The sequence below is a fragment of the Phascolarctos cinereus genome, unplaced genomic scaffold (assembly GCF_003287225.1).
Source record: "Phascolarctos cinereus isolate Bilbo 61053 unplaced genomic scaffold, phaCin_HiC Scaffold_726;HRSCAF=1367, whole genome shotgun sequence".
NCBI lineage: Eukaryota > Metazoa > Chordata > Mammalia > Diprotodontia > Phascolarctidae > Phascolarctos > Phascolarctos cinereus.
In genome coordinates, this window is record NW_027556098.1 from 29,489,495 (window position 1) to 29,517,135 (window position 27,641).

Below are 27,641 nucleotides of genomic sequence, written 5' to 3' on the forward strand. Positions count from 1 at the left end.
GGTTGGGGATAGACCGAAGGAGAGAGAAGACAACGACTAAATGAATTAAACAACAGATATTCAGAACACCTTGAACTGCAAAAAGTTAAATTTTTCTGTCATGGTAGGAAAAAATGATGAGGCTTGAATCTTTTTCAGTGAAGAAATATTAATTATTGCCATCTCCTGTGTTAACTGTTTATTTTGTATAAACAACATTCTTTTGGGGGGGCATATCATAAGTTAGTGATATAAAGAACATGGTTCATTAAGTATCTGTGATTTATTCACATGTAACCGTGGGCTTTTTAAAACTCTTAATTTCCATATTATAGTCTTATACATGACTCTGCAGGGTATACTCCAGTCACATAGCTGTTTTGGTTAATGGTAGTTGCAAATGGAACACAACAGTCATAGGATTCTGCGTACTGTTCAGACTGTTTGATATAAACTTTTAATTATTTGAATGTGTCCTATTTATACTGGAATAATTGGAAATCTTTCAAAGAACTAGCCAATGCTTTTATGTGCAAATAATGTATTCAAATGGAAAAAAAGGATAGGGTTGAGTTAATCTGACTTAAAATGTTGGGCTATGACACATTACTCACACCTAAACAACATAGCTTGATATCAACTATTTCATTTTCTAAAGTAAAATATTGTTTTTGGTCCGTAAAATTATTCTTGATGTTCACATTTGGGTTTCTCTCCTTTGGATTTCATGTTGCTTTCACTATTAAACTGCAAGCTACATGAAGGCAGGAGCTGTCATTCATTTTTGTATTGTTCACAGGGCCGGCATGAAGTAGAAACTTGATAAATATTTTATGAATTCTCCCAAATAATTCCATAACATATCTGATCTTATAATGCTTAAGTGGTTCATTTGCACTAATAAAAGTGTGCTTTAACATGGAAATGCTCCTGGTGGGATTAAAGTCCAAGCTAATTAATTATTTGTATCTTGATAAAAAGCAGTCTTCTTGTTAAGGCATATTACATTACAAAGTATATGGAGCTTTGGTCTTGGAACCAGGAAGACCTGTGTGAGTTTAAATCCTGTCTCAGTTATTAGCTAAGTGACCTTGAGCAACTCACTTAACTTCTTTCAGCCTCAGTTTTTTGACCTGTTAAATGAGGATGATAATAGTACATACCTTTAGGATTGTTATGAAGATCAAATGAGGTAATAATTGGAAGGCACTTTGCAAACCTTTACGAGCTTTATAAATGCAACCTATTATTATAATTAATATATTGGAAATGCCCAGTCAACTACAGATTGGCTAGTGACAAAAAGCTTATTGAAAAAAAGGACAAGTTCATCGATATTACTGTTTGACAGTAGATGAGCAGAAGCCCATCTGCTATCAGGAGATGGGTGAATGAGTCCCTTATAGGCGTGAATGCCAGATTTACTTATGAGCAGATGATGTGGTATAGCGGTAACTGGTTCTAGAATCTACTCTGATGTGTATTTTTTCTATGAATTACATAAGTGACTTTTGAGGTCCCTTTTAGCTCTTCAACTATATTCTTATGAATGTTGGGTAGTTACCATGGCTACCTTTATAGAAATACATTTGGGTTAAATGTCGGGGGTGATAAGGAGTTAGATACAATGGGAAAGGTGAATTTACAAAATGTTGCTTACTAACAAATTAACTGGGGGCACATGGATGCTTTTGACAATTTTGCTAAATCTTCATACATGATCCTCCTTCAAGTCCCATTTATAATCCTACCATCTACAGAAAGTCTTCCCTGATTCTCTTTTCAGATGATAGTGCTTTTCCTTGGTTGATTGTTCCAGATTTATCCTGTATTTGGTTGTTTGTACATAGTAGTTTACATATTGTCTCCCTCATAAACTGTGATCTCCTGAAGAGCAGGGATTGTTGGGTTCTCACATCTTAATTAGTGCCTGACACATAATATGCATTTAATAAACGTTTATTGACTGACTGACAAGAACTAACCAATGTGCTAATTGTCTTTATCTTATGTTTTTGTTTTTTTTTTAATTTTGTGGCTGCAAATGCAAAATTTGAGCTGTCCATTTGGTGACCCTCACATGTGGTACAGGATTGGATGACCCGATTTTTTGGCATTGCAACTTTTTGCTGATATCTTTTATGCATCTTCTCATACTAAAATCATGGTTAGCAATATGCTCTAGCTCACTTATATCCTCCATGAATATTTGCATTGCCCTTTTGGGTCATCTGCAATGTTGATGTTTCTGAGATCATCATGTTCTGTCTTTCTCTCTTTGAAAAATCTTGAAGATTAACCCATTACTACTTTTAAAATTGTGTTGCTGAGCCAAGATGGTGGAGAGAAGCCAGGAAATTGCCTGAGCTTTCCCAATTTCCCCTCAGAAACAACATTAAATCACGCCTTTAAAAGAATTCTAGAGTGACAGAATCCACAAAAAATGGAATGAAACAATTTTTTAGCCCAAGATAACTTAGAAAAACTTCAGAAAAGGTCTGTCTCACTTGGGTGAAAGGGAACCACAGCCCCAGCACAGGTGGTATCTTAGTCACAGCACAGATCAGCAACCAAGGCAAACCGCCAGCCCCAGAACCCAGAGCACAATAGGTGTGACTAGGCCAGGCCAGCCTATCACAGTGGGCAAGCCGCCAGGCCCAGAGGTCCTGGCAGATAAAGCCAGTGACCAAGCCCCTGGCCTCCAGTGCAAGAAGCTTGTGACAGTGCCCTCTGTACCCCAGGAGCAGAGCTCAACTTTTAGAAAAGAGCAAAAAACAAAAAAGAGCCCTAATCAAGGAAAGCTACTGCGGCAATAGGGAAGATCAAAACACAAACTCAGAAGAGGACAGCAATGTCAAGATGCTTGCATGCAAAGCCTCAAAAGGGAATATGAATTGGTCTCAAGCTCCAAAAGGCCTCTTAGAAGAGCTCAAAAAGGATTCTAAAAATCAAGTAAGAGAGGTAGAAGAAAAATTGGGAAAAGAAGAAAAAAAATAGTCAATAGCTTGAAAAAGGATGCATGAAAATTGACTGAAGAAAACAACTCCTTAAAAAATAGAATTGGCCAAGTGGTAATGGAGGTACAAAAGCTAACTGAAGAAAATAATTCCTCATAAATTAGAATTGGGCAAGTGGAAGCTTATGACACTATGAGACACCAAGAATCAAACAAAGTCAAAAGAATGGAAAATAGTGGAAGAAAATGTAAAATGCCTCATTGGAAAAAAAAAAACTCACCAGGAGAATAGATCCAGAAGAGATAATTTAAGAATTATTGGACTACCTAAAAGGCATGGTTTAAAAACAAAAAGAGCCTGGGCACTGCCTTTCAAGAAATTATCAAGAAATACTGCCCTGATATCCTAGAACCGTAGGATAAAATGTCATTGAAAGAATCTACCAATCACCTCTTGAAAGAGATCCCAAAATGAAAACTCCAAGGAATATTGTAGCCAAATTCCAGAACTATCAGATATAGGAGAAAATATTCCAAGCAGCCAGAAAGAAACAATTCAGATGTCAAGGAACCACAGTCAGGATTACACAGGACTTAGCAGTTTCTACATTAAAGTATCACAGGGCTTGGGATATCATATTCCAGAAGACAAAAGAGCTTGGATTATAGACAAGAATAACCCAGCAAAATTAAGCATAATCTTTCAGGGGAAGAGATGGACATGCACCAAGTAGTATAGCATCCAAATTATTAGAGGAGAAGTTAAATGAGTTAAAGGAAGTAATAGACAGCAAAAGTATAATAGTGGGGGACCTCAACATCCCCCTTTCAGAACTAGATAACTCCAAGCACAAAATAAGAAAGAAGGTGAGGTGAATAAAATTTTAGAAAAGTTAGATATGATAGACCGAATGTACCCTTTTCTTAGTGTACGTGACATCTAAACATAAATTGACCATATATTAGGGCATTAACAACCTCACAGTCAAATGCAGAAAGGCAGAAATATGCAATGCATCCTTTTCAGATGATGATACAATAAAAATCATATGTAATAAAGAGCCATGGAAAGATAGATTAAAATTAATTGGAAACTAAATAATCTGATCTTAAAGAATGAGTTGGTCAAGCAACAAATCATAGAAATAATCAATAATTTAATCCAAGAGAAGGACAATAATAAGAAAATATACCAAAAGTTATGGAATGCAGCCAAAGCAATACTTAGGGGAAATTTTATTTCTCTAAATGCTTACACAAATAAAATAGGGAAGGGACTGGTCAATGAATTGGGCATGCAACAAATTAAAATCTTCAATTAAATACCAAATTAGAAATTCTGAAAATCAAAGAAGAGATTAATAAAATTGAAAGTAAGAAAACTATTGAACTAATAAATACAGCTAAGAGCTGGTTTGATGAAAAAAACCCAATAAAATAGATAAACCTCTGGTTAATTAGATTAAAAACAGAACACCAAATTACCAGTAGCAAAATTGAAGAGTCAATTCACCACCACTGAAGAGGAAATTAAAGCAATAAATAGGAGCTATTTTGTCCATCTGTGTACCAATAAATCTGACAATATAAGCAAAATGTATGAATATTTACATAAATATAAACTACCAAGAGTAACAGAAAAAGAAATAAAATATTTAAATCACCCCATTTTATTTTTTTATTTTTTGATGGTAGTAATCGGAAGCGTTATTGAACACAAATAAAAATGTGCAAAGTATTTTACTCATTTTCTTCACTCCTCAGTCTAGCATTTGGATTGGTAATTTTGATGGCTGGCTGGGCCACTCTCTCAGCAATGACTTTCTGATTCTTGGAGGATACGTTGTGAGCAATCTCAGCACGGTAAGATTTGTTGCACATCAGAAGCACTTCTAGCTCTTTGACACTGTGTACCAAAAACTTCCTGAATCCACTTGGTAACATGAGTTTGGTCTTCTTATTGCTTCCATAACCAATATTGGGCATTATGATCTGGCCCTTGAATCATCTTTGCACCCTGTTGTCAATGCCTCTTGGTTTATGCCAGTTTCTCTTGATCTTGACATATCTGTTGGACTGGTGCCAGATGAACTTCTTGGTCTGCTTCTTGACGATTTTAGGCTTTATGAGAGGGAAGCGCTGACAGAAAGAGAGAGGGAGCTAAATCACCCCATTTTAGAAAAGGAAATTGAACAAGCCATCAATGAACTCCCAAAGAAAAAATCTCCAGGGCCAGATGGATTTGCAAGTGAATTCTATCAAATATTTAAAGAACAATTAATTCCAATAAACTATTTGGAAAAATAGGCAAAGAAGGAGTTCTACCAAATTCCTATTATAACACAAATATGGTGTGATACCTAAACCAGGAAGAGCCAAAACAGAAAAAGAAAATTATAGACCCATTTCCCTAATGAATATAGATGCAAAAATTTTAAACAATATTAACAGATTACAGCAATTTATCACAAGGAAATGCACTATAATTAGGTGGGATTTATATCAAGAATGCAGGACTGGGAATAGGAACAATAGGAATATAGGAAAATAATAGGAAAACTATTAGCATAATTGACTGTATCAATAACAAAACCAATAGAAATCATAGGATTACCTCAATAAAGGCTGAAAAAGCTTTTGAGAAAATATAGCACTTATTCCTATTAAAAATGCTAGGAATAACTGAGTCTTCTTTAAAATGATAAGTAGTATTTTTTTTTTAAGTAAGGCAATTAGGGTTAAATGACTTGGCCAGAGTCACACAGCTAGGAAGTATTATATGTCTGAGGCCAGATTTGAACTTGGGTCCTCCTGACTCCAGGGCCTCCTGACTCTGGTGATCTATCCACTGAGCCACCTATCTGCCCCCCACCCTTTTTTTAAGTAGTATCTTTCTAAAACCACTGTATATAATTGTATATAATGGGGATGAGCTAGAAGCCTTCCCAATAAGATCAGGGGTGAAAAAAGGGTGCCCATTACCACCTCTATTATTCAATATTGTATTATAAATGTTAGCTTTAGCAATAAGAGAAGAAAAAAATTGAATTAGAATAGGCAAAGAAGAAACAAAGCTATAACTCTTTGCAGATAATATGATGGTATACTTAGAGAATCAACTAAAAAAACTACTTGAAATAGTTAACAACTTTAGGAAAGTTGCAGGATATAAGATATACCCACAGAAATCATCAACATTTCTATATATTACTAACAAAGCTCAGCAAGAAGAGCTAGTAAAATTCCATTTAAAATAACTGTAGACAACATAAAATACTTAAGAGTCCACCTGCCAAGACAAACACTGGAACTATATGAACACAATTACAAAACACTTTTAACACAAATAAAGTCAGATCTAAACAACTGGAAAAATAGCGATTACTCATGGATAGGCCGAGCTAGCAAAATAAAAATGTCAGTTCTAAATTAATTTATTTATTCAGTATCATACTAATTAAGCTACCAAAAATTATTTTATAGAGCTAAAAAAAAATTCATCTGGAAGAACAAAAGGAGAAGAATATCAAGGGAATTAATGAAAAAAAAATGCAAAGGAAGATGGCCTAGCTATGCCAAATATAAAACTATATTATAAAGTAGCAGTCATCAACACTATTTGGTTCTGGCTAAGAAATAGAGTGATGTGTCAATGGAATAAATTAGGTATGTAAGAAACAGTAGTAAATGATTATAGTAATCTACTGTTTGATAAGCCCAAAGACTCCAGCTTCTGGGATAAGAACTCACTATTTGACAAAAACTGCTGGGAAAACTGGAAAATAATATGGCAGAAACCAGGCATAGACTAATATCTCATATCATATGCCAAGATAAGGTCAAAAAGGGTACATGATCAAAGGGTGATACGATAAGCAAATTAGGAGAACAAGTAACAGGTTACCTATTAGATCTATGGAGAAGCAAAGAATTTATGACCAAACAAGAGAGAGAGAACATTATGAAATGCAAAAAAGGATAATTTTGATTAAATTAAATAAAAAAAACAAACAAAACCAACATAACAAAGATTAAAGGGAAAGCAGGAAGAGGAGAAACAATTTTTACCGCCAGTGTTTCTGATAAAAGCCTCATTTCTCAAATATATAGAGTGCTGACTCAATTTTATAAGAATACAAGTAATTCCTCAATTGATAAATAGTCAAAGGTTATGAAAAGGTGAAGAAATTTAAGCTATTTATAGTCATATGAAAAAAATGCTCTAAGTAACTACTGATTAGAGAAATGAAAATTAAAACAACTCTAAGGTATTACATCACACCTATCAGATTGGCTAACATGACAAAACAGGACAATGATAAATGTTGAAGAAAAAGTGAGAAAATTGGCACACTAATGCATTGTTGGTGAAGTTATGAACTGATCCAACCATTTTGGAGAGCAATTTAGAACTATGCCCAACTTGCAATCAAACTGTGCATACTGGGGCAGCTAAGTGGCGTAGTGGATAGGGCACCAGCACCAGTGGAGTTAGGAGGACTTGAGTTCAAATCTGGCCTCAGACACATAATACTTCCTAGCTGTGTGACTCTGGGCAAATCACTTAACCCCAAGTGCCTCACTAAAACAAAACAAAAAACTGCATATCCTTTGACCCAGCAATACCACTTCTAAGTCTGTATCCCAAAGAGATCATAAAAAATGGAAAAGGACTCACATGTACAAAAATATTTATGGTAGCTCTTTGTGGTGGCAAAGAATTGGAAGTTGAGGGAAAGTCCGTCAATTGGGGAGTGGCTGAACAAGTTGTGATATATGAATGTAATGGAATCCTACTGTGGTATAAGAAATGATGAGCAGGAAGATTTCAGAAAAACCTGGAAACACTTAAATGAACTGATGCTGATTGAAGTGAGGAGAACCAGGAGAATATTACACATAGTAATAGCAACATTGTGTGAAGATGAACTATGATTGACTTAGCTCTTCTCAGCAAAATAATGATCTGACACAATTCCAAAAAGACTCATGATGCAAAATGCTATCCACATTCAGAGAAAGAACTATGGAGTCTGAATGCAAATTGAAGCATAGTATTTTTACTTTTTTGTTTTTAAATTTTTTTGTAGCTTTCCCCTTTTGTTCAGTTTCTTCTTTAACAACATGACTAATGTGGAAATATGTTTACACGATTGCACATGTATAACCTATATCAGATTGCTTGCCATCTTGAGGAGAGAGGTTGGGCAGTTGGGAGCGAGAAAAAATGTGAAATTCAAAATCTTATAAAAAATGAATTTTAAAAACTATCTTTACATGTAATTGGGAAAAATAGAATACCATTTACAAAAAAAAAATTGTGTTGCTTCCAGAATGGATTTTTTCTTATATGTGTTTAGGTACATTCAGTTGCTCTTTCCAGTGTTATCTTCCTAAGTGCCATTTCTAGCTCCTCACTTAATATTTCTGATATTGAGAAGGTAGATTTCTAATGGACTGGTTCTATCTCTGATTATGAGCATAGATTTTAATAGAAATGCTAAAAATGTTTTATTTCACCTTTACTATTGCCCTTTTTTTTCCCATTTCACCCACAACTACTCAAGGGATATCCCAGATTTGCTGGGTTTCATGGCAAGCTTTCTGCAGCCTTGTGCTTTCTAAACTTTTGTGATATGATACTCTTTTTAATCACCAATCAATATTTTCTATAATATTTTACAGACGAGCTTGTGCCCAAAAGTAGTGTGTCCCTACCCTGAGTGACACAAAACAGTGTAGCCCAATAGAAATGATGCTGGAGTTTGAGTCAGAACACCAGACACAGGGTTCTAGGCCTGGCTCTGCTTCTTACTACTTACGTGATCCTGGGCAAGTCACTTGACATTTGTGACTAGATGTCAAATGACTAGATTTTAGGACCCTTCAGATTCTAAATCTGTGATCCTATGTTTGACAAAAAAATCCTTTTTATGGAATGAAGCAATTTCTGGGCTCTTTGTGTTAACTGAAGGAGGTAGCTGAAGGCAGAGTTCTAAGTGGGACCATGTCAGAGGTAGTCCCAGTTCATTACTGGGAGACAGAGCTATGAAATGTGTTTCATTCTCAATGTAACCCTTCCCTGCCTTGAAGGTCCAGTTGTTTGAGGAGTGGCTTCCTTCCATATTAGAGTAGTAATCTATGGGAGATTATACCAACATATAGTGGGGAATATTGTATAAAAATAATGATGTTATTTGCTTTCCATTCTGCCCCAACTGAATGCTTAGCTATTTGATTTATCGTCCTTGCTTGATCTACTGGGAGTAAAAGCACTGGTTAAAAACATGAGCTGTATTTGCATAATTGTAACCCCACACCCAAACACAGAGGGAAGTTCCATAGGTCAGCAAGGCCTCTCTTACCATTTGGAGGGCTCTGTAAAATTCTGCATAGAATTTTTCTACTATGTTATCTTACGCAATAGATGCTTGCACATAATTATATTCATAATCTTTTTGCGTGAGTATCAAGTGAATTGCAAGGCAAGATGACTGCTGTTAGATGTTTATTGCTGCCTTTCAGAGCATAACAAAACCCACATTGCTAATTCCTTTGACTACCTCCCTGAGGAGACCTTGTGAGCCATCTTCCATTATTTGAAGTGTCTTTGTGCCTTTAGTTTCATTTGTAGTGAGAATGTTAGTTTGGGAGTGGTTCATTTTCCCTAATAGTATATCAGTTCATTAGTCATTGAATGAAGTTCTCACACAGAGTGCCAATTATTAAGCTAATACTTATGGATGGTCTAAAATTTGTGATTCTTCACCTTCTGTCTTCTTTTTCCTACTTCCATAACTGGAAAAGTATGGGGGCAGTGCATGTAAGACCATGGGGCATTTTACATTTTTCTTTATTTTTGGGCTGTAATAGCTAACTAATTCACTAATAGGTAATATAGGCCTCTCAAATGCAACAAGTCCCAGAAAGAACTCATTATTGTTCTTTTTTTTTTGCTAAATCCATCTTTCTTCCTAACTTCCCTATTTCTTTGGAGGGTATTAACATTCTTTTCATACCCTATTTCACAATCCAGGAATCATCCTTAATTCTTCACTCTCATTCAACATCCCAAACTTCCATGCTTCATCAGCTGCTATGGCTTGTTAATACTACTTTCACAACATCTCTAACATGTGTCCCCATCTCCCTGATAATAGGACTACTTTAATTCAGGTCTTCATCACTTCTTACCTGGGCTATTACAATAGCTTCTTAATTGATTGATCTTTCTTCCTGAGGTTTCTCTCTCCCCCTTCAGTCCATCCTCCACATTGTTGCCAAAATGAAAATCCAGAAGCATAGGTCTGATACAGGCACTCTCTTGCTCAAAAAGACCTAGTGACTCCTTATTGCCTCTACCATAAAATGTTATCTCCTTTTTGACATTTAAAGCCAGTCTTTCATAATTTGGCTCCAGCTTTACCTTTCCAGGATTATTATACAGTATATCCTTTTACAAAAAGCCAAACTAGCCTCCTTACTTTTCTTTATGTATGACAGTCCATTTTCCATCTCTATGCTTGGTATAGGTTCTCTCCCACGCCTCTTGTGTATGCTTCTCTCAATAAATATACATAAATATATATGTATATCTATCTGTCTGTCTGTCTGTCTGTCTGTCTATCTATCTATCTATCTATCTATCTATCTATCTATCTATCTATCTAGACACATATTGGCCAATTGCACCTCTCTCCCTTTGTTTCTCTCTGTCTCTCTCTGTGACAAACCCCAATAAATTACTGAGTCTGTTCTAAGAAAGAGACAAATGAAATTAAGGTGCATTTATCCATGGTTTAATTTCTCCCAAGCTGGCTTGACATGCATTATGTGGGAGTTCAGTCCAAAACAGGGCCCCGCTAAGGAGACCAGTTCAGAACTGGCTCAATTTGGGATTTGGTGGTACAGAGTTATAAGCGCTTGGAAGAATAGGTGTTCCCAAGGAATGCCAATTAACTCTGATAGGTCAAAACACTGGGAGGTGGGTTATATTAAAATGAGGTGTTGAGTATGTGGCTTAGGTCACTTAATCTAGGTCAACAGGGGCTGGTATCACCCACCATCTGGACAGAGGAAGTACCATACTCAGTCTTTGGACTATCTAGGCAGAAGAAATCTGTCTCCACCCAAGCCTGAGTAGGATAAAATTAATTCAGGCCTGAGTTGGAGTTTGACCAGGATAAGAAGATTCAATGCAATCTCCTTATCCATAATGTCCTTTTTAAAAATTTATTTATTTTTTTTCAGTAATGTCCTTCTGAAGAATTTTGGAGCAGAAGAGGGGCTGGGAGCTCTGAGTCTCCAAGTTACAGATTACTAAGGGAAATCATTTTTCACAATACATACACACACACAAATATAAATACACACATATATATCCATCCATCCATATCCATCAATATATCTATACACACACACACACACACACACACACACACACACACATACATATATATATTGAGAGAGAGAGAGAGGTGGGGGAGAGAGAGAGTGTGAGCCCTGTATCTATATGAGTAAATTAGGTCAGCTAGTGGCGAAGTAGATAAAATGATAGGCCAGGAATCAGGAAGACTCATTTTTGTGAATTAAACCTGGCCTCAGACACCTACTTGCCATGTTACCATGGGCAAGTCACTTAAACCCATTTGCTTCAATTTCTTCATCTGCAAAATAAGCTGGAGAAGAAAATGGCAAACCACTCTGGTATCTTTGCCAAGAAAACCTAAAGGAGACCCAAATGAGGTCACAAAGAGTTGGATAGAACTGAAAAGACTGAACAACAACATATGACTAAATATCTATATCTAGATATACAACCCAGTATTTGTGGGAGAAGTGATTATTTCTCTCTTAATAACCAATTATTGAATTAGGACTAAGGTTTTTCCCCTTTTCTCCTCCTTTATTCAGAAATCAGCCCCTGTGGGTTGTTTAGACAGCCTCTGAAGTCCAGGGCTGATGATGAGATGGAAAACTGATCTGTTCAAAAGGTAAAGAAATTTAGTTTAGGTGAATTGATAGATTCTGACCTATTGCATTTTACTCAGACAGATCTGGGTAAAAGTGGATTCTCACCTGTTTTTCTAGATTACCCTAGGCAGGGTAATATAGGTATAGATAAGTCTCTGACCAAGACTGAATGATCATAGTCATGTCCCCAAGCCCCTCAATAGAATAAGCCTGCCTCTCATTATAATATTCATTCTTCTCATTCATTATTAACCAGTCAGAGTTGATTGCCACCCTAAGGAACACCTACTCCTCCCAGAGCATATGTGTTGAGTTCCATGAGGGTTCCATGGGTGATTCTTTGGCATTTGAAAGTGCCACTGACCCTTTTAATAATTATGTGCCGGGATGATTAATAAAATGATTAATTCCCTGGAAACTATGTTTCTCAAATTTTTTTATACATCCCAGGAGAAAGACAGACAGAGAAGCAGACAGAGAAAGAAATAGAGGAAGAGAAGAACCAATGACCAATTTCTCTGTTCATCTTGAGGGACTGTTCTTCTGATATGATCTGATATTTCCTCTTCTCTTTTGATTATTGTGACTCAGAAAACAGCTGTGGTCTTATGGGGAAAAAGAATTAAGATATTTGCAAGTGACTGCCTTGTCATTTGCATACACTTACTTCTCTGGAGCTGTGTGAAAAGTAATGGGCCTTGATCTTCCTTCTTAGTAATTGTCAAATCCAAAACCTGTGAGCTCATCTAAATGTACATGTGGGCGACATAATCAGAACCTGCCTCAAAGCTAACTGACTTTTCTTTTTTGGATTCCAGGTAATGGGACATTAATTGGTGCCTCAGCCAATGTCGTCTGTGCTGGAATTGCAGAGCAGCATGGATACGGCTTCTCTTTCATGGAATTTTTCAGGTATGTTTGTGAACTTGTTCCAGTTTTCTGCTTAACTGTACCTTCAATATGCTGATCTTGGCTTTTTTTTTTAATCAAAAGAAACAAACTGATACCATCCAACGCAAGCAATTACACATTAGACTAAACATGTTTTTACCCATTAAAGAGACCTGGAGTATGTGGAATTTGAGCAGTGAAAACAAATTAAAGCTTTATTGCTAGAATTAGCCTTGCATCACAAAGTGTGATTTCAGACATCCTTTAGGACTGAATGATTCAGATTAAAGTGGAATTTCTCTGGAGGAAAATAAAAGCCAAGTGTAAGTGTTGAAAAATTGCCAGGCCTTGGCGGATATGAGATTTCAGATTCATTTCTCTTAAGGGAAATTCTCAGAGGATTTGTGCCCCATATGGGTTGATGATATTGGTGCTGAAGAAAATGCATAGGTGGGCTGTCTTACATGTATCCTTGACATGGACAATTCACCAAACACTGTTGTTGCCATTGCTGTTTCTAGTCTGTTTCTAAGTGTCATTACTTTGGTATCCTCATGACTAGATCTCCACAATAAGGATTGGCCACCTCATAACAGAATTTTGGTTAATATTTTCCTAGGTCTTGTAAGTGATCCTTCTAAACACTACATCTGCCCCATCCAGGGTACTCTGAGCACAATAGAGTCTAAACATTTGTTGAATGATTGTTGTTTGACTTTTGTCATTTCCTGGTGAAAATTTCTCTACTCGTGTTTCATATTGAGTTCATTCTCATTAATTTTGAAGCTCTTTATCTGTTTTGTTCTATCACCTTCACCTCCTTCATCTCACTCTATGCTCCCAAAAGTTTCCTTCATTTCATTCAAGACAATTTTCTTTCAGTAGCGTATGTAAGAAATTCCACCTTTTATGGAATTCCTTCTCTCCTGTGCTGGAAACAAACTATTCCCACCTTTTCTTATCTATACTTTCTCCCTTCTTTCATCAACCCATCTCATGCAGAAAACTGTTGCAAATTTGTGCATTTCATTATATCAGGTTGAGTGGACAGAGCTCACTCCCTTTGTAGAGGTATATTCCAAGCAATCACTTTGTCTATCAAAGTCTTTTGTTTTTAAAGTAACCCTTGTAAAAAAAAAGTGTCAACTCTATATTTTCTCTAGAGAAAAGCAAAAAGCTAATTGACTGTTGTTGTTGTCTCATGTCCTATACGTGTTTCATACATACACTTTAAGTTCTTGGGAACTCCTAGCTAATTTACAATGTATTAAATAAATGGACATTCAACAGTAAGAACTTCACATTTACTGTGATGAACATGGAATTGAACTCATGTCCTTACATCTAGGCTAGAAGTAGAGAAGCCTCTGGATATGGCCTAATCTAAGGAGCATTTGTATGATTGTTCACTCTGCCCCCTAGCTAAGTGGCACTGGAAAATGTGAGGGAAGCCACAATAACTGATTCAGTGGGTAGCCTTTTTGCAAATTTAATGACGTCTTTGAATATGGTTGGCAGAATTGCAATTATCATTTAGAAACTGCAAATTGTTCAATTTCTTACATTTATACCTGAGCAATATATCAATAATATTGAGTCCACTTATCCTTTCTTGAGAGTTTGTTGTTCAATCATTTTTCAGTTGTGTTTGACTCTTTGTGACCCTATTTGGGGTTTTCTTGGCAAACTGGGGTGGTGTGCCATGTCCTTCTCCAGCTCATTTTACAGATGAGGAAACTGAGGCCAACAGGGTTAAGTGACTTGCTCAGGGTCACACAGCTAGTAAGTATGTGAGACCAGATTTGAACTCAGGAAGATCCAGTCTTCCTGACTCCAGGCAAGAGTGTGCCTGGACTGTGCCATCCACCTGCCCTTCTTGTGAGTATTGATTGATAAAAGATGTGAAGTAATGACCTCAGGGATGGATTTCAATGTCAGCAATAGAAATACAGAAAAAATGGCTACCCACTAATCAAGGCAGTTAGGTAGCAAGGGGAGGTTAGGGTTAAGAAGACCTGAGTTTGCATCTTACTTTGTGCAATTTCTAGCTCTGTGACTTGAGGCAAATCATTTAACTTCTCATCACCTCAGTTTCCTTATCTGTAAAATAAGGATAGTAATAATACCTAACTTGTAGCCAGGGTTGTTGTGACTAATGATAATAATAATTGATAGCTAACATTTATATAGTGCTCATTGTGTGTCAGGCATTGTGCTAAACATTTTACAATTATGAGCTCATTTGATCCTCACAACAACCCTGGGAGGTAGGTACTATTATTATCCCTGTATTATAGATGAGGAAGTTCAGGCAAACAGAGGCTGAATAACTTGTCTGGGGTTACACAGCCAGTAAGTACCTCAGGCTGTATTTGAACTCAGGTTTTCCTGGTTCTAGGCCCAGTGCCACCTGGTCTGTCTCATTGTGAAGCTCAAATGAGATAATCTGTAAACATTTATTAAGTGACTACTCTGTGCCAGGAATACAAAAAAAGGCAAAAGACGGTCCCATGGTCTCAAGGAGCTCACAATCTAATGGAGCTTTACCTGTGTAAAGTACTTTGCAAACCTTAAACCGTATGAATTCTACCTTATGTCCTCTCTACTTCAAAAAGAAATTCACATAAAATAACATGGAAGATGGGGGGAAATCAAATTGGGGTAATCAGTTTAAAAGAGAAAATTGTGCTTATTGCTTATGGTTATGACTTCTATGATTCTTAGCTGTTAACATCTTTTAAAATAGAAGTCCTGCTAAAATAAATGCTCCTAAGCCTGTCTTGCCCTCAGTATCTAGCTCTGGTCATGGTGTCTCCCAGACACAAAGGCTAGTGGGATCATGTATAATAAGGATGTGGTTAGGAAAGGGCTTGATGCTGGGAAGAAAGGTCTAATCCTGCCTATTCACTTTGCATAGGATTAGTGTAAGATATTTATTTTGTATTTCCAAATACTTCCTTTCTTCACTTTTTCTTCATTGAATATGAAAGTATCATATCTGCCTTTGCTTTTTGAATTAAAAAAACCAACAACATTGTCATCCTCAAGCTACCTAATTTAAAGTATTTTCTGCACGCATCCTGAAACAAAAGTGTAGCTTGGGAGAGCCCATTGACACACAAGGCCATCTGAACAGGCCTACGTCATGCAAACAAAAACTATAGGGTACATGCAAAATTATTTGCAATATATGAAAATTAATTTTATGATTTTTTAAAAAATGAAGCTTTAATTTTGTTGTAGAATAAATCTACTCTGCTTAAAGTTTTTGTAATCTGCTAATTGTATTTCCCTTTGAACCACCTGATTAGATTTATTGGAGCCCAACTCATTAGAGTGAAGCATTTTCTGGAGAAACTTTGATTGGATTAGTGAGCAAGTTTGCAAAATTAAAATATGTTTAGAAGTAAAATTAACATCTATGATTATTTTTTAAAAGGAAAGTTTAAGCTCTCAGGGGAGAAACTCTTTAAAAATTGTTGAAAGAATCATTTAGTATTGTTGAAAAGGATCACAAACCCAGAGTGGCATAGACTTTGAAGCCAATTTCACTGTCAAGCAGTTTTTATTAAGCACCCATTTTTCTTAGTGCTCTCTGAGGACCTGTGCCCAACAAATTAAAAAGAGATACAAGTTCCCACACTTTCCAATGTTGCATACTGACACTAATAATGAGGTACCAAACTCTCGCCAGCTTCTGCACTGGACAGTTTGCTTTGGATTAAGCCAAAAAAGATATTCTCTTTGGTTAGTTTGAAACCATCATTGTCAAATGAGAAAATGCATGACAAAATTAAATTGTTTCCCTTGAACATCAATTCCCAAATGTTTCCCATTCTGAGTTTCAAGTAACAGAAAAGAAAGAGGTGTAATTAAGAGATATTCTATGGTGGCTTTTATTCTTATTCTCTCTCTCTCTCTCTCCTCTCTCTCTCTCTCTCTCTCTCTCTCTCTCTCTCTCTCTGCCTCTCTCTCCCCCCTCCCCCCCCCCTCTCTCCCTCTCTCTCCCTCTCTTTCTCTTTTTCCCTCTCTCCCCCTTCTTCTCCCTCTAGCTTTCTCTCTCTCTCTTCCCTTCCTCTCTCATTAACGTTGATCTTAGCTCTTAAATATAAAGTTCCCTTCTTATTCCTCATCCTTCTTGACCTGCCTGTAGCACTTGATACTTGACCCCTCCTCCTGGATAACTTTTCTTCATAATAATCATAGCTAGCATTTATATAGTGCTTACTATGTGCCAGACACTGTGTTAAGTGCTTTATAATTATTAGTTTATTTTTATTATTGTGGTTATAGTATTATTCCATGGGTTTTGGTTACATGACCCTCTCCTGGTTTTCCTCAAACCTGCCTGACTGTTGCTTAGTCTCTTTTAATGGATTATTCTTTTTCTTTTTTTCTCACTCCCTTACTATGGGTGATCCCAAGGCTCTGGCCTAGACCTTCTTTTCTTTTCATATTAAGCTCTGTCACTTGATTTCATCAGTTCTCAAGTATTCAACTATCAGATCTATGCAAATAATTTCCAAATCCAGATAACTGGTCCTGCATCAGCAACTGCTTACTAGACATCCACCTGGATGTCTCACAGACATTTCAAACTCTACATGTCCAAAACAGAATTCATTATCTTCCCTTTTAAATGAAGTTCTCCTCCAAACTTTTTTTTTTCTGTTGAGGGAACCATTACTCTTATAATAATGAATGTCAGGGGCAGCTAGTGGATAGAGCTCTGGCCTTGGAGTCAGGAGGACCTGAGTTCAAATCTGACCTCAGACACATGACACTTACTAGCTGTGTGACCCTGGGCAAGTCACTTAACCCCGAATGCCTCAGCAAAAAAAAAAAAAATAATAATGAATGTCAGCACTTTGGAGTCATCCTTACTCCTCCTATTTCTTCCCCTCCATTTGTAATCAATTGCCAAATCTTGATAATGCCCCCACATCATATCTTGCGTGTGTCTCCTCCATACTTGCATGGCCACCATCCTAGTTGAGGCCTTTGGACTATTGGAGAAGTCTCTTAATTGAATTTTGAGCCCAAGTCTCCTTTCTTCATGCTCCATACGATTGCCAAAATCATCTTCCTAAAGAACAAGTTTTAATGTGACTCTCTTGCTCAAGAAGCTTTAGTGGTTCCCTGTTACATCTAGAACAAATTCTATAGACTTTACAGCTTGGTGCTTAAAGTCCTTCACATCCTAGACTTAAATGTTCTTTTCAGATTGATGTGAATCCACTGTATTCTAGACAAAATGGCCTATTTGCCATTCCATGTACATGACAGTAGATCTGCTGCCTCTATGCCTTAGTACAGCCTGCCCACTGTGCGTCCATCTCTTACAGTCTTTACTATTGATCAGGATTCAGCTCAAGTGCCAAATCCTACAGGACGAGTACTCTGAACTGCCTAATTATCCTGTACATACTTTAAAGGGTGTGCATACAGTGTGTTCTCTTTGGGTTACACAGCTAATAAGTGTCTATGGTGACATTTGAACTTGGAATTTTCTGACTTCCAGTCCAGTGCTTTATCTACTACACTGCCTAACTGCCTCATAAGGAAAGGAAAGTAGGCCAGCTTAGCTAGAACATAAAGCCTGAGGTGGAATGATGTGGAATGAGTCTGGAAAGAAAGATTAAAGCCCGATTGTGAAGGATTTTCACTGTTAAATGGAAGACTTTATGTTTAATTATATTAGTAATAAGGATTCACTGAAGCTTAAAGAGGAGAAAACATGGCTGAGAAATATCAATGTGACAGCTGTGGGGAAAATAAATTTGAAAGGAGAGAGACTGGAGGAAGGGAAAACTATCAGGATGGTACTGCAATTGGCTAGGCAAGACATGATAAAGACCCAAACTAAGGTGATGGTCATGTTAGCAGAGAGAAGGAATGAATGTAAGTGATATTAAAGTAGTTTTATAAGACTTTAGTCAGTCAATAAACAATTATTAAGCATCTACTGTATGCCAGACACTGTGTTAAATATGGGGGAAACAAAGGTAAAAGACAATTACTGTTCTCAAGAAGCTCGTGGTCTAATAGTGGAGAGAACATACAAACAACTATGTGTAAGCCAACTATATCCCAGATAAATTAGAATTAACAGGGGAAAGACATTAGAATGGGAGAGGTTTCCCGGAGGTGGGATTTTAGCAAAGACGTGATGGAAGCCAGGAAAGGGAGGAGATACAGATAGCAACTCATTGGTTATGCAGAGCAAAGGAGAATAAAGAATCCAAGTGAAGTCTGACGTGACAAACCTCAATTACCAGAAGGATGGTAGTATTCTTGAAATAAATAGGAAAGTTAGAAAGATGGGTGGGAAAAGATCAGAAGAAGAGGAAACATTGTATTATACTGTGAACACGCTGAGTTTGGAACTCTTAGACAATCATATGGAAATGTCCACTCTTCAGTTCATAAAGTAGGATGGGAGCTGAGGAGAGACATATGGATTGGTCAGGTGGATATAGAAGTCACATGCATAATGAAGATTGCCAGATGCTGAGGAGGAGGGGCGGAGCCAAGAGGGCCAAGTGAAAGCAGTGACTTGCTTGAGCTCTCCCCCAAACCCCTCCAAATACTCATTTAAAAAATGGCTCTAAACAAATTCTGAAGCAGCAGAACCCACAAAAAGGCAGAGTGAAACAAATTTCCAGGCCAACACAACCTGGATGACTGATCAGAAAGGTGTATCGCGCCGGGCTGGGAGTGGAGCCCAGCGCCGTGCGCAGGCTGCAGCAAACCTGGAGCACGCCTCAGAGGACTAAATCACGGACAGCTGTGGAGGTTTCCAGACTCCTCAATGCCAAAGACAACTTAGAAGGTCAGTGGGAAAAGTCTGTTTCTGTCGGTGCTGAGACAGGAAGGTGGGGTTTCAGCTCCATTCCCCAAGAGCGTGGCCCTGGGTGGGGGCAGCTGCTTCCTGAGCTTCTGGCCCACAGACTGAGGGGGAATCCAGTGGCTGATCAGAGAGGGATTGCAGGGATCTCTTTGTCAGTGTTGAGACAAGAATCTCTTGCTTTGCCCGTGAGTGGATCTGGGTCACAGTTCTGGGCAGCAGTGCTGGGGTGAGGAGGAATGCTGGCATGCTGGAGCTTGTAGTGGCTGTAGAGAGGAACCCTTCCTCACAGTTAAAGGATAGAAATGGGGGTACTTGTGGTCACAGGCCAGGAAAGAGTAAACACCTCGCCCCTTATCACACCACCTTGGAAGAACTGAAAATTTACAGGTCCCTACAAGTATCTCTGAAAACAGCTATACAAAACCCTGAAGCTTGGGACAGTACACTCTCCACATTGGAAGCAGACTCTTACTTTAACAAAGAGTTTAAAACTCAAGTAATTGGTTGGGATCATAAGCAAGCAGCCCAAAAAGACTCAGGCTATATTATCTTACTTTGGTGAAAAAGATCAAAATATACAACCAGAAGACAACAAAGTCAAAGCTCCTATATCCAAAGCCTCCAAGAAAATTATGAATCAGTCCCAGGCCTGGAAAGAGCTCAAAAGGGATTTTGAGAAGCAAGTAAGAGAAGTAGAGGAAAAACTGGGAAGAGAAATGAGAGTGATGCAAGAAAATCATGAAAAACAAGTCAACAGCTTGCTAAAGGAGACCCAAAAAATACTGAAGAAAATAACACCTTAAAAAATAGCCTAACCCAAATGGCAAAAGATGCCCAAAAAGCCAATGAGGAGAAAAATGCCTTAAAAGAAAAATTGGCCAAATGGAAAAGGAAGTCCAAAAGCTTACTGAAGAAAATACTTCCTTAAAAATTAGAATAGAGCAGTTGGAAGCTAGTGACTTTATGAGAAATCAAGACACTGTAAAACAAATCCAAAAGAATGAAAAAAATAGAAACAATGTGAAATATCTCATTGGAAAAACAACTAACCTAGAAAATAGATCCAGGAGAATTTAAAAATTATTGGACTATCTGAAAGCCATGATCAAAAAAAGAGCCTAGACATCATCTTTCAAGAAATTATCAAGGAAAACTGCCCTATATTAGAACCAGAGGCAAAATAGAAATTGAAAGAATCCACAGATCTCCTCCTGAAAGAGATCCCCAAAGGAAAACTCCTAGGAATATTGTAGCCAAATTCCAGAGTTCCCAGGTCAAGGAGAAAATATTACAAGCTGCCAGAAGGAAACAATTCAAGTACTGTGGAAACACAATCAGGATAACACAAGATTTAGCAGCTTCTACATTAAAGGACCGCAGGGCATGGAATATAATATTCTGGAGGGCAAAGGAGATAGGATTACAACCAAGAATCACCTACCCAGCAAAACTGAGTATAATCCTTCAGGGGAAAAAATGGTCATTCAGTGAAATAGAGGACTTTCAAGCATTCTTGATGAAAAGACCAGAGCTGAATAGAAAATTTGACTTTCAAATACAGGACTCCAGTGAACATGAAGAGGTAAACAGGAAAGAGAAATCATAAGAGACTTATTAAGATTGAACTGTTTACATTCCTGCATGGAAAGATGATATTTATAACTCATGAACTTTGTCAGTATTAGGGTAGTTGAGGAAAAAAATTAATGTATGTATATATATATATATATAGATAGATAGATAGATAGATAGATAGAGATAGATAGAGATAGATAGATAGATAGAGATAGATAGATAGAGAGAGAGAGAGATAGATAGATAGATAGAGATAGATAGATAGAGGGCACAGGGTGAGTTGAAGATTAAGGGGTCATATCTGGAGAATAAAATTAAAAATTAAGGGATGAGAAGGATGATACTGGAGAAGAAAGGAGAGGTAGAATGGGGTAAATTATCTCACAAAATAAACAGAAAAGAAAAGTTTCTCACAGTGGAGGGGAAACAGGGGAAGGTGAGAGGTAATGAGGGAATCTTATTCTCATAGGATTTGGCTTAAGGAGAGAATAACATACACATTCAATTGGGTATGGAAATCTGTCTTACCCTACAGGAAAATAGGGGGAGAAGGGGACAAGAGAGCAGGGGGATGATAGAGAGGAGGGCAGATTGGGAAAGAGGGTAATCAGAAGCAAACACTTCTGAGGAGGGACAGGGTCAAAAGAAAGAATAGAATAAATGGGAGGGCAGGACAGGATTAAGGGAAATAGAATTACTTTTTCACAATATGTCTACTATGGAAGTGTTCTGCATAACTGCAAATGTATAACCTATTTTGAGTTGCTTGCCTTTTCGATGAGGGTGGGAGGGGAGGGAGAAAGGGAGAAAATTTGGAACCCAAAGTTTTAAAAACACATGTTTAAAAAAATGTTTTCACATGCTACTGGGAAATAAGAAATACAGGAAATGGGGTACAAACTATCCTGCCCTACAGGATAATAGAATGGGAAGGGGATAAGAGAAGGTGGGGAGAGATAGAAGAGAGGGCAGAGTAGGGGAAGGGGCATTCAGAATGTATGCCATCTTGGGGTTAGGGGAGGGGTGAGATGGGGTGAAAATTTGGAACTCAAAATCTTGTGGAAGTAAATGTTGTAAACTAAAAATAAACAAATTTATATTAGAAAAAGAAAAAAATAACAAAAAAAGGAATATAATTTGTTGTCACTGTCTTTTCATATGGATCAAATAGAAGAAAATTCTTTATTATTTGGGATATTGTCCCTAAATATCTTTTTTTCTTTTCTAAATCTAAGATTCTATGTAATCTGATTTTACAGATAGTAGATCGAGGTGTGATTTGAGGCAATATCAGCAAGAGTCACCTGTCTCCAGATATCTCCCTCAGAGGTATTTAAAAGTACCTGGTGCCATCATTAGAAATTCATTTTTTCCCCTACGTTTTAAATGGCCTTTATTAAAGAACAAATACTCATGGAAAATGTCATAACTTAAATTCCTATCAACTACACTGCACATGGATGGTTAAATGGCTAGAGTCCTGGACTTGGAATCAGGAAGACCTTAGTTCAAATGCAGACACTTAATAGCTGTATGACCCTAGGCAAGTCACTTAACTTCTTTTACTCTGTGTTTCCTCATGTAGAAAATGGAGATGTTAGTAGCACCTAGCACCTACCCCCCTAGAATAGCTGTGAGGATCAAATGAGATAACATATGTAAAGCTCTTTGCAAACCTTACTGTGTTTTATAAATTCCAAATATCATTGTTGTTATTGTTATTAATTTACGAATGGAGAGAACTGTCTTTTGAAAATCTTACTTAATATTTAATTTTTCCCACCACTTTTTGCCACCACGAAAAGAGCTGCTATAAATATTTTTGCACACATAGGTCCTTTTCCTTTTTGTTCTTTTTATCTCTTTGGGATACAGACCTAGTGGTGGTATTGCTTGTTCAAAGGGTATGCATGTTTTTATAACCCTTTGGGCATAGTTCCAAATTGCTCTCCAGAATGGTTGGCATGGTATACAACTTCACCAATAGTACATTAGTGTTTTAATTTTCCCACATCTCCTCTAACATTTCTCATTTTCCTTTTCTGTCATATTAGCCAAGCTGACAGGTGTGAGGTAGTAGCTCAGAGCTATTTTAATTTGCATTTCTCTCATCAGTAGTGACTTAGAGCATTTTTTTCATGTGACTATAGATAGCTTTGATTACTTTGTCTGAAAATTGCCTCTTCATATCCTTTGACTATTTATCAATTGAGGAATGGCTCTTATTTCTATAAATTTGACTCACTTTTCTATATCTTTGATAAATGAAGTCTTTATCAGAGAAATTCACTCTAAAATTTTTTCATAGTAATGATTACCAACTTTGAATTTCCCACTATCCTATTTTCCCCATTTATCTTACTCTCTCTACTTTCATTCTCAAAAGCGTTTTGCTTCTGACTTTTATGTTTCACAAACTGCCCTCCCTTTTATCAGCTCCCCCTTTCTTTTATCCCCCTCCCTTCCTACTTTCCTGTATGGTAAGATAGATTTCTACACCTAAACTGAATGTGTATATTATTCCCTCTTTGAACCAATTCTGATGAGAGTAAGGTTCATGTGCTTCCTTCCATTTCCCCCTCCACTGTAATATCTCTTTCAGGCCTCTTTTATGTCAGATAATTTATCCTATTCTAGCTCTCCCTTTCCCTTTCTTCTAGTGCATTCTCCTTTCTCATCCCTTAATTTTATTTTATTTTTTTAGATAATCATACCATCATATTCACTCAGACCTCTGCTTTCTGTCTATGTATACACTTTCTAACTGCCCTAATAATGAGAAAGTTTTTAGTAGTTATAAATGTCATTTTCCCATGTAGCAACAGTTTAACCTTATTGAATCCCTTATGATTTCTCTTTCCTGTTTACCTTTTCATGCTTCTTTTGAATATTGTATTTGAAAATCAAATTTTTTTATTCAGCTCTGATCTTTTCTTTCTTTTCTTTCTTTTTTTCTTTCTGTCTGTCTGTCTGTCTTTCCTTCTGGCAGTCAGGGTTAAGTGACTTGCCCAGAGTCACATAGTTAATGAGTATTATGTGTCTGAGGCCAGATTTGTACTCAGGTCCTCTTGACTCCAGGGCTAGTGCTCTATTCATTGTGCCACCTAGCTACCCCAGCTCTGGTCTTTTCATCAGGAATGCTTGGAAGTCCTCTATTTTATTAGATGTCCATTTTTTTTTCCACTTAAGGACTATATTCAATTTTGTTGGGTAGGTGATTCTTGGTCTAACTCTTTTGCCCTCTGGAATATCATATTCTAAGCCCTCCACTCCTTTAATGTAGAAGCTGCTAAATCTAATATTCTCTTGACTGTGTCTCCATGATACTTGAATTATTTCTTTCTGGCTGCTTGCAATATTTTCTCCTTAATGTGGGAACTCTGGAATTTGGCTATAGTATTACTGGCAGTTTTCATTTTGGAACCACTTTTAGGAGGTGATTGGTGAATTCTTTTAATTTTTATTTTACCCTTTGGTTCTAGAATATCAGGGCAGTTTTCCTTGATGATTTCTTGAAAGATGATGTCTATGCTCTTTTGTTGATCATGGCTTTAAGGTAGTATAATAATTCTGAAATTATCTGTCCTGGATATATTTTCCGGGTCAGTTGTTTTTCCAATGAGATATTTCACATTTTCTTCTATTTTTTTCATTCTTTTAATTTTGTTTGATTGTTTCTCAATGTCTCATAAAGTTGTTAGCTTCCACTTGCCCAACTCTAACTTTTAAGGAATTTATTTCTTCAGTGATCTTTTGTACCTCCTTTTCCATTTTGGCAATCTGCTTTGCAAGGTATTCTTCTCTTCATTGGATATTTGTGCCTCTTTTACAATTTGTTTTTTTTATAAGTTGTTTTTTGAGGTGTTATTTTCTTTAGTATTTTTTTTTTGGTGCTTTTTTTTTTTTACCAAGCTGTTGACTTTTTTTCATGATTTTCTTGCACACTCTCATTTCTCTTCCCAATCTTTCTTCTTCCTCTCTTATTTAATTTTTAAAACCCCTTTTGAGCTCTTCTATGGCCTGAGACCCATTTTATTTTTCTTTGAGGCTTTGGATGTAGGAATTTTGATTTTGTTTTCTTCTGAGTGTGTATTTTATCTTCCTGGCCACCACAGTATTTTTCCCTGTTGTTTGCTCATTTTCCAGCCTATTTCTTGACTTTTAACTCTATGCTAAAGTGGGGCTCTGCTTCCCAAGTGGAGGGGGCACTGTCACAAGCTTCCTGTTTTTGTGTGCAGCTGTTTTCAGAAGTAATTCTGGGGACTTGTATGTTTTTGGCTCTCCCAAGGTGGTATGATCTAGGAAGAGGTGTGTTCACTATTCTGCTGAGTGACCGCAAGCCCTCTTTTCAACCCTGGAACTGTGACCAAGGTCCTTGTTCCTCTTTGGCTGCAAGCTCTGCTGTGCTTGTGCTCCTCCTCTCACTGGGACTAAGACCCAGATCTAAGTATAGGAAAAGCAACAGAGTCCTGCCCCTGATGCCAACAAAGGAACCCCTATAAATTTCCTTTTGACCTATTGTCCAATCCCCTTATCATCTGTGGGCTGAGAGGTCTGGAAACCACCACTGCTGCTACTGATTTAGCTACCCTGATGCCTGCTCCTCATTTGCTGGGGTCCTGCACTAGACTGTGCTCCTTTCTCACCCTGGTGCAACAGACCTTTCCTGTCCACCTTCTATGTTGTCTTGGGCTGGAAAATTATTTCACTCTGTCTTTAGTTGGGTTCTGTCACTCTAGAATTTGTTTAGAGTCATACTTTAAAGGTATTTGGAGTGGTTTGGGGGGAGAGCTTAGTAGAGTCCCTACCTTTACTCTGCTATCTTGGCTCTGCCTCTGGGGATAGCTTATCTTAGAGACTAAGACGAAGATTTGGGTAATGTGAGATAACTGAGGTTTAGCAGGGGCACTAGGGATGAAGAAAGAAAAGCTAAAAGTGGAAAGGCACAAGAAGATTTCCCAAGACATTTTCCTACTTTATCGTTCTGCCAAAAGATCAGTGGCCCTACTAGCAAGCATGGTGTCCAACCTATCACCAGAATCTACTTGATTTTTTCTTACCTCTTCCTCCTACCCATGTCCAACCAGTTTTAGGTCAAATTAGTTTTCCATCCCAGCATCAGCAAAAGAAGAACAATACAGAATGCACAAGGAAAAATGTAAATTTATTTCTAAAAGCTTAAGTGTAGATGTGACTGCATGCTTATTTTACTTGAATTACTATTTTAGAATCACACAAAAAACTTTGCTCCATAATTCATCTTATCAAATGACTAAGCATACCTTCAACAGTAATGGTTTCTTTAGTCAAAGAAATGCTAGAAAATTTCCTATCTGGTTGTAATAAAACAAATGAGAGGCAAGTGTAGGAAATTTACTTCTCCTGTCCTTTCCAGGGCTTAAATGGAGTCATTCAAAACTACAGTTGTTTCTCAAAATTATTCATTTTTGTCCTTCTTAAAAGAACAGCATTCTAGTTACTCCTGGCTTATGGGAGGGAAAGGGTTGCAGTGGAAAACATTCAAGTTTTGGAATCAGAGGATCTGGCTTTGAATCCTACTCTGGAATTACCTGTGTGACGTTGGACAGGTCTTTGGGTCTCAGTTTCCTCATCTTTAGAATAGGGGAATAGACTGGATTCTAAAGGTCTCCCCATCACTAAAATTTTAATCCTATTAACTACCTGCATTTAACTACTGGAATAACTTCTATTTTCAGATTTCATGAAGTTTCTCAGATTGATTGAACTCTTCTATTTCTGACACCACATTTCTCAATTCCCCAACCACATGATTCTGTTTATTTCTAATGTATTTTTTATGCTTGGCATATTAATTAGTTTTTAGGCTCTACTTATACATTCATACTAAGCATATTTTCCTATTAGTCATGATGTATAGGACAGTGAGAACTATGGAAGGAACCACGAGAAGGAAGCAATAAAACAAAACCACAAAGGGAAAGGAAAGCAAATAGTATGCTTCCATCTGCATTCAGATTCCATAGTTCTTTCTCTGAATGTATATAGCATTTTCTTTGGAGTTGTCTTAGATCCATGCATTGCTGAGAAAAGCCAAGTCTATCAAAGTCAGTCATCACACAACTTGGCTATTACTATGTACAATGTTCTCCTGGTTCTGCTCATTTCACTCAGCATCAATTCATATAAGGCTTTCCAGGTTTTTTGAAGTCTTCCTGCTCATCATTTCTTATAGCACAATAGTATTCCATTACATTCATATACCACAATTTGTTCAGCCATTCCCCAATTGATGGACATCCTCTTAATTTCCAATTCTTGGCTACCACAAAAAGAGCTGCTATAAATATTTTTGTACATGTGGGTCTTTCCCCCATTTGTATGAACTCTTTGGGATACAGACCTAGAAGTGGTATTTCTGGGTCAAAGGGTATGCAC

The 27,641-nt window shown here is 37.2% G+C and overlaps 1 protein-coding gene and 1 pseudogene across 1 annotated transcript in view; one reads left to right on the top strand and one right to left on the bottom strand.

Annotated features, from left to right (window-relative positions):
* Nucleotides 1–27,641, top strand: part of OCA2 (OCA2 melanosomal transmembrane protein) — a 542,641-nt gene that overhangs the window by 390,920 nt on the left and 124,080 nt on the right. Inside the window, exon 22 of the mRNA XM_020992730.2 lies at nt 12,727–12,820. Within this exon, the coding sequence (XP_020848389.1) occupies nt 12,727–12,820 (94 nt within the window). The remainder of the gene's footprint in view (nt 1–12,726; nt 12,821–27,641) is intronic.
* Nucleotides 4,671–10,081, bottom strand: LOC110212780 (large ribosomal subunit protein eL32 pseudogene; annotated as a pseudogene).